Below are 8,205 nucleotides of genomic sequence, written 5' to 3'. Positions count from 1 at the left end.
CTCGCGTCCCGCCGGCCCCCTCCCCCGGCTGGGCCCGGGGGAGGGTGGCGCCGTGAGCGAGTGGGGACCGGGCTCTCCTGCCCCTTCCCCTGCCCCTGGGCCGCCAGGATGGAGGCGGGGTCGGGGCCCCCGGGCGGTCCGGGATCCGAGAGCCCCAACCGGGCGGTGGAGTACCTGCTGGAGCTGAACAACATCATTGAGAGCCAGCAGCAGCTGCTGGAGACCCAGCGGCGGCGCATTGAAGAACTGGAGGGCCAGCTGGACCAACTCACCCAGGAGAACCGCGACCTGAGGGAGGAGAGCCAGCTGCACCGCGGGGAGCTGCACCGGGACCCCCACGGCGCGCGGGATAGCCCCGGCCGCGAGAGCCAGTACCAGAATCTGCGCGAGACCCAGTTCCACCACCGCGAGCTGCGGGAGAGCCAGTTCCACCAGGCGGCCCGGGACGTGGGCTACCCGAACCGGGAGGGCGCCTACCAGAACCGGGAGGCGGTGTATCGGGACAAGGAGCGGGACGCCGCCTATCCGCTCCAGGACACTACCGGCTACCCAGCCCGCGAGCGCGACGTGGCCCAGTGCCACCTGCACCACGAGAACCCAGCCCTGGGTCGCGAGCGTGGCGGGCGTGAGACCGGGCCAGCGCACCCGGGTCGCGAGAAGGAAGCCGGCTATTCGGCGGCGGTGGGCGTGGGGCCCCGGCCACCACGGGAGCGGGGCCAGCTGAGCCGTGGCGCATCCAGGAGCTCCAGCCCCGGGGCCGGCGGCGGCCACAGCACCAGTACCAGCACCAGCCCGGCCACAACCCTCCAGAGAAAGTAAGGAACGTGTGTTTGTACCCCTCTGCGCCCCCCCCCCGCCCCCCAGCTCTTCCCCTCCAGTTCCCTCTCCAACTTGTCCGGCTGATACAGTAAGAAGCCAGTGCCTGATTCCATGTCCTCCTCTCCCATCCCAGTCTGTCAGAAGAAGCTGGGTCCTGCTCAAGCAGCTGACACCCCCTCTCTGGCCAAGCCAGGCTGGCTTGGCCAGATGAGTGCAGATGTCTCTTCTTTCTCAAAACCTTGGCCAATGAGGGCCTACAGCAGTTATCACCCCTCCACTTCTTCACCCACTAGCTGTACCCTTTCCAGAGGATGGCTCTTCATTTATTTCTTTATTTTGGATGTACTGCTTGGGATTTTAATTTTCTGCTATGGTGTCACCTTAGAGCCCCAAGGGAAAGAAAGCCCCTGTCCTCCACGCCCCCCCCCCAACTTTGGGTCTCCTCTGCAGGTCCTGAGTGCAGGCCTTATTTTGTCTCCTCTGGCGGCCTCAGCTCCATCCTTTCCCAGAGAGGCAGGTGGGGACTAGAATGGCTGCTGGAGGCTGAGACATCCCTCTGAGGGGAACTACAGCATGTTCTGGCCAAGGGAGCAAAGATGGGGGATCAAAGATGGAGGCCAGGCCGTTGGCTAGTTCCTCAAAGACCACCCCCTCTCCACCCAATTAAAGAGCTCCCAGGAAGGGAAGTCTACAGATCTTCCCTCTTGTTGGATCAGTGCCAGTTTCTATGCTGGGGTCTGTCTGTCTGCCTATTTGGGACACTTTGGGTTGGTGGGACATGGGCTGGGTCCACTTCTTCCATGCAGATAGTACTGTGAGCTGGTCAGGATGAATGTCAGGCAATGAGAGTCAAGGGCATGCAGGCTCACAGGGCTGCCCTAAAGGTCCCCTGATTTCTCTTTTGCTGTATTGAAAAGAACAGCACTGAACTGAACTGGGAGTTAGGACACCCGGGTTCCCCTTCCAGCTGTGCTGCAGATTGACTTTGTGACCTTGACTGAGTCCCTTCCTCTCTCAGGCCATCAGTTCCCCCCATATCTTATCTGCCTCGAATGTTCTTTAAGACCCCCCAGCTTAAATTTGATGATTCTGTGACTAATCCAGCCACACTACAGAGCAAGTCTGAAGTCCTTTAGCAAATGGATAGCCTTCCCCCTCCTCTCACTGCTCAGCTGGTCCTACCATGTGCCACAACCAGTGGAGTGTCTCTTGGAGGCTGGGCTGGGGGTGGGAAAGCCTTCTGCCTCAGGAAATCTGCCGGGAGACAGCTCTCTGCAACTCCCCCGTGGTGAAGCAGCAGGCTGGGGTGCTGGGTTGAGATGGCTGGGCCCCAGGAGCAGCAGCTGCAGCTTGAGGCCTCGGCTGGGCTCCACTGCAGTGTACCCTCAGCTGAATTTCGGTGTGGACTGCCCCAGAGTAGTCCTGGAGCCAGGGAGATGGGTTCTCCTGTTCAGGTGTGGTTGCTGGGAGCCCATTCCCAGCGGACTGACCGTATGCAGCTTGGGGCCCCACCCTGGAGGAAAGGTCCAGATCAACCAAGCAGGGCTATTTCCAGAGAGGGCCATGGTGGGGTGGGAGCAGGAGACTGGAGCCTGCTGTGGTCCTTGAGCCTGGCTGTGGAAGACTTCTAGAGTGGTCAGTCCTGTGACAGAGGAAGCAGGTTCATTATGTGTGGCTCCAGGGAGCAGAACCAGGAGCAGTGGGAAATTTGGGGGTAAATCAGGAAGAACTTTCCAATCTGGCTTTCTGGTGATGCAGAGGACTGACTCAAGATGTGGGGGTGAGAGCTGGCTGGACATGTCCAGCAGAGGCCCAGTGGGTGTCGGGAAGAGCTGGAGAAAGCACCATTTCTGAATTGAGTGTAAAGCCCAGTGAAGTGACCTGGGTCTTCCCGGATACCAGGATTCCATTACCCTCAGCTTCTCCATCCTGCAGACGTGGATCTCTTGGCTGGCTGGAAGCCCATTTGCTCTTGAGCTCTGTGCATCTGCCATCCACACAGGCCTGCCTCTCAGTCTGTCCCTCTTTTGTGCACACTCCAGGCTGCTCATTGGATTTCTTTGCCTCGCATTTCCTACTGGATTAATAAGGGGGTTTAGATAGTACTTCGAATTTCCCCTAGCCACATATTAAGTATTTGAACATCAATTATTGCCTCTTTTGGGCCTCACCACAGGCCCTGTGCACTGAGCGTTAACAATGGGGAAACTGAGGCCCCAAGTTTAAAGGATTTTGCCCAAGGTTATGCTGCTAGTTCCTAATAGAGCTGGGACTAGAATCCAAGTCCACCTGTGTCTGAGACCTGTCATTTTTCCGCTAGAGCTTTCCAACCCACAGGAGTCTCTTGGCTTCAGGATCTGGCCAGGTCACAAACTCCACGAGGCCAGGCGAGCCTTAGGTATCTAGAGGATTGGAGCAAGAGGAGCTGACTCTGGGATAAGTGGCAGAGTCAAGGGGTGGGGGAGGCTGTGTCTCCTTCCTTTCTGCTCTTCCTCCCAGCCAAGCATCCAGAGGGTCTGTTGATGCAGTAGCCTTTGCTGCCACCACAGCTGCTGAAGAGACTCCCCTGTCAGGCCTGTTCTGGGTTTGTAAGGAGTGGGTGAGAAGGCTGCCGCTGGCAGCCAGGGCAGGCAGGGTGGGAGTTTAGCAGCAGAGGCTGCAGCACTGGGGGAGGATCAGTAGAGTGGATACAGGCTGGTCCTGGTCCCCACGCTCCCTCTGCTGGAGGAAGAGAGGAGAGAGGGGTCTGGGCCCCAGCTGCTGCTTGTTGAGGGCCCCTTGTGCCAAGGGACTTATTTAGTCCTCCCTACACCCTGTGCATCCAGCACCACAATCCACATTTTATAGCCGAAGCAACCGAGGGGCTCAGAGAAGTGAAGCAACACACCAGAGGTCACACCGCCCCTAAGACAGACTCTTCATCCTGTGAACTTTCCCTCTGCTGCAGTTGCTAGCGGCTGTCATGTCCACCCCCACCCATGTCATACCCCCAGGATTCCCACATCCTCTCGCACTGTCTCATCTGGATGGTTTCCCGGATGCCAGTATGCCTTCTGCTGTGCTCTGGGTGTGGCCTTCTTAGTGCAGCAGAGAGCGAGATGAGGCTCAACCTCTTTCTGGCCACTGGTCTTCTGTATGTGAGGGCTTTGCTTGCTTGTTTGTTTGCTTGCTTGTAGCTGCTGGTCTCCACCAGTGTTCAGGTGTCTTTTCCCAGCAATTGTCTCCCCACCCTCAGATGATTAGAGAAGAGCTCTGTTTTCGTTGTTGATCTTGGCCTGGCCCCCCTTTCAGTTCTGGTGCCTGGAATGATTTATGGTTGTGCTGGGGGCCACTGCTGAGTTGCTCCACACTGAAGAGAGCTGTATTTCCCACGCTTTGTGCATGGGCCCAGCTCTGGCTCTGCCGTAGGCGGTGGTGGGCTGAGGCTGGTTTGGTGGTAACTCTTCTATGCACTGCTCCCCCTACCACACATGCTTGCCCCCCCCTACAAGCTGGCTCACGTTGGTGGACAGCAACCAGAGCACCTGGCCTGGTGTTCTTGACAGCCAGGGCAATGCATGGTCTGCTGCTTGGCTGCTGGGCTATGTCAGTGCCCTCCCTGCAGGGGCTGAGGGCACTGGGAGGGAGGAGGGGGAGAGAGTGAGCCCAAGGGAGAGGCCCCAGGGAAGTCTGTCTCCTTTGGGGTCTTGGTTACTTTTCCCAGGGAGGGGGTTCTCCTTCTTCCCAGGAGGGTAAGCCATTTATTTTTCCCCCCACTGTGTTGGGAGCATTATACTTGTGTGGGAGGAAATGATAATGTTGAGTTGAATGAGAATTAGAGGAGTCTTGCTTCTCTGTCTAGATCTAGGGCAAGAATGGGGTTGTTGTCATCCACAAACATTTCTTGGCTGCGTGCACAGAGCAGGAGGGTCCACCAGACTGAGCAAACACCATGCTCTCTGTGCTTGCAGAGCCCCCTCCTCCTGGTCGGAGCTGCAGGGCTCCAGGCTTAGGCCGCCATCATGACAGTTGCTCTGGACAAAACAAGTGGCAAGGATGGTGGGGTGTGGAGGTTCTCAGAGGAAGGAAGGATCAGGGCAGGGCAGGCCACTGGTCGGGGACCCTGCTCAAGGGCTTTGAAGAGAGTGGGTGTCTTCTGGGATCTGAGGGGGGCCTAGGTGGGAGGAAGACTGGACTGAGGCTTGCCCTCTGCTTTTTCATCTCACCCACCCTGCCTACTGTGGCCTCTAAATTTGCTGAGAGCACAGTAAAGGCCTGGAGCATGGAGAAGAGGCCACACATATGCTGAGTGAGTCTCAGCCTTCTTCGTGCCAGGCACCACCCTATGTGGCTTTATGTAATAATAGCTAACATTTTTTTTTTACTGCATTTACTGTGTGCCAAGCACTATTTGTTCTGAGCACTTTCCGTGTATTAATTCATTCAATCTTCACATGAATCCTTTGATGTAAATATTGTTATTAAATCCATTTTACAGATGAGGCAACTGAGGCCTGGGAAGCTTGGTTAATTTACCAAGGTCACTCAGTGAATAAGCAGCAGAACTGAGAAGGCGCTAGCAGGAGCCCAGGTGGCCAGGCTCCAGGGTCCCATCTGCAGCGTTCTTACCCACCATGCAGTACTGCCTCTTATCTCATTTGCAGAGTCCCTGCCAGGTGGGTGTTAGTATTATCCTCATTTTTGAGTCAGGGAAATGAGGATCAGAGAGGTGCAGTGACCCGCCTGAGGCTACACGACTCTGTGGGGCCCAGAACTGTCGGGTGAGACTGTGGTACACCATTGCCTTCCGCAGGTAAGGTGTAAAGACGTTGAAGATACTTGAGGCACGGCTCCGGACTTCCCCCAGCAAAGCTCCAGTCAGGGTCTGACTGCCTCCGGGAGTCTTGTCATAGTCTTCTCTAACAGATGCCTCTCCCGCTTTTGCTCCATCAAGCCTCTGACATGCAGCCTGACCAAGCTTTCTGCAGGGCTCCAGTGGTTTTGCTCTGTCTTTGGCCTGTTGGAGAATGTTCAGACTACCATGCATGGTCCTCCTAGGATCTGCACCCGACTTCTCTTTCTACTCTCATCTTTTGACAGTCCCCTTCCCACAGAGCATGCCCCAGTCAGAAGGGCCTGTGCACCCCAGCATTAGCCAATTCAGCCTTCTGATAGCCTTGGGGTCTTTGCTGGTGCCTTCTCCTCGGCTGCTCCATATAGTTCCCAGGCTAAGCTGTGCTGTCACCTCTCCCATGCCTGTTTGCTGGTCTATCCCTGGCCCTTGAAATGAGCACTTTCTCTCTTTTTAAGTTTATTTTCTTTTCTTTATTTTATTTAATTTTTTTTTAGAGAGAGAGAGTCAGAGAGCAAGCAGGGGAGGGGCAGAGAGAGGGAGACAGAATCCCAGCCAGGCTCTGCCTGATGTGGGGCTCGAACCCACGAACCACGAGGTCATGACCTAAGCCAAAGTCAAGGGTTGATTGCTTAACTGACTGAGCCTCCCAGGCGCTCCTCCCTCTTTTTATACCTTTATGGTTATTTGTTTACATCTTGTGTCCTCTCTACTAGATTGAGAGCCCCTTCAGATTGACATTTAAGTGACATGTATCGAGAACATGTTGTGTTGGTCCCTATGGTAGGTGCTCTGGGCATGAGTGAAGGAGCCAGCAACTTGGAAACACACAGCACAGCACATAGTAGCCACTCAGTAAATGTTAAATAGATGAATGAATGTCAGATTAAGCCTTGGTGCACTAATGGCCAGAGGTGCCTAAGTTTTTCTTCATTCCAGGCCCCTCCACCCTGTAGAGAGATGATTCCTCTTCAGAATTCTCTTGGCTTCTGTGTCACTTTCTCCTCATGCTCTGAGGAGTTTGGCCTCTACTCTGTGCTTTTCACACTTACCAGTCTTCCAGTTGGTAGGATGTCAGGGCAGAAGAATCAAAGGAAACTTTGGAGACATTTAGGCCTGTCTATTCATCCTTACTTCTCCCTCCCACACCATGGCCATATCATACCATGGTCCTAACACTCAGTGTGAGACCTTCTGTTATGAAAGGAGCAAAGAGACCTGCATAGGACTCAGTCCAGTTTAGTGGAAAGTTACTTACTTATCCATCAGACCCTGGGCCAGGCGTGATGTCTCAGGGTCAGAATAAGACACAGCCCCTTTGGCTCATTCCCTGGCTGTATTCCCTGGCAGGATGATAAACACAGGTCATGGGAAAGAATGATAAATACATGACTTATTTCCACTTTTGAGGTAACTCATTTAGGGCAAGGTAATTTGCTACTTACTCTAACTTTCTCATGGAAGTTATTTGGTTTCTCTCCAAGCATCCACGTTGAAAGCATTTACGTGGGAACGCCTATTCTCAAGCACTTAAGAGCTGAAAGTTTTTGGGTCCTCCAAATTCACAGAAAATGCAATGCCATGGAAGGGAGACTCTCTATGACTCTAGGCAAGTCACTTAACTTTCAGAGTCTCGGTTTTCTCAAGTGGCAAGTGAGGATAAAACTATATTTTCTCTGATATATAAGATTCAGATTCATGTTGCCCCCTCCCCCCCCAATATATCAGAAACTTTCCTGTCTGCCTAACACACCGGTCAAGGTTCTAGTCAGGATGGAAAGCTGAGGGACAAGGATAGAAAATAATCTGTGGAGTTGCCCTGCCCCCTAGAGGTGGAGTGTAGCAAACAAGACAAGTGAGCCAAGATCCGCACATCACATCCTTTTCAAAACAAAGATAACAAGCCAGAGCTACGTGGGCTGATCAGGATGATTCCTTTAACATTTTAAGAAGGAAGGTTTGTTTTTATTTTACCATAATTTAATCACAATTACACTTGATATGTGCCATTTCCCCAGTATCAATGCCTGTCTTCTTAGCTATGTGATTTTTATACCTGTTTCAAAGGATAATATGACTGCATATGTGAGCCTTGTGATTTCCTACTGGACTCCAGGATGCTGCATTCGCTTGAATAAAACCAATAGTTTCCCCTATATAACCACTTTAGAATTATCGTCATCAAAAAAAAAAAAGAATTATCGTCATCATATCTGTGATTAAAAGTGCCTACATGTTTTCCTTTCCTAAAATTCCCTTATAAAACTGGGAGGCACTTATACCTCTGATATGCTGGCCAGTTCATAAATAACCCATCGTCTCGTGATTGTTGTGAAAACTGAGTAAGATGACATATGTGAAGTGTTTAGCACACAGTGTGTGTTGCTGTTACTATTTTTAAAAAATTTTAATGTTTATTCTTGAAAGAGAGAGTGCAAGCACAAGCTGGGGTAGGGCAGGGAGACAGAGGAAGACACAGAATCAGAAGCAAGCTCCAGCCTCTGAGCTGTCAGCACAGAGCCCAACTCGGGGTTCAGACTCAAGAACCATGAGAT

General features: G+C 53.1%; 1 protein-coding gene across 3 annotated transcripts in view; it reads left to right on the top strand.

Moving 5' to 3' along the window:
- Nucleotides 1-6: 6 nt before the first annotated feature.
- IQSEC2 (IQ motif and Sec7 domain 2) overlaps nucleotides 7-8,205 on the top strand; it is a 78,200-nt gene continuing 70,001 nt past the window's right edge. For all 3 annotated transcript variants that reach the window (XM_029930149.1, XM_029930152.1, XM_029930151.1), the window contains exon 1: nucleotides 7-815. In XM_029930149.1, the coding sequence (XP_029786009.1) occupies nucleotides 109-815 (707 nt within the window). In that variant the 5' untranslated portion in view covers nucleotides 7-108. The remainder of the gene's footprint in view (nucleotides 816-8,205) is intronic.

Source organism: Suricata suricatta, chromosome X, assembly GCF_006229205.1.
Source record: "Suricata suricatta isolate VVHF042 chromosome X, meerkat_22Aug2017_6uvM2_HiC, whole genome shotgun sequence".
Lineage (NCBI taxonomy): Eukaryota > Metazoa > Chordata > Mammalia > Carnivora > Herpestidae > Suricata > Suricata suricatta.
The sequence above is the reverse complement of the archived record's forward strand: the minus strand, read 5'-3'. Positions and strand labels throughout refer to the sequence as shown.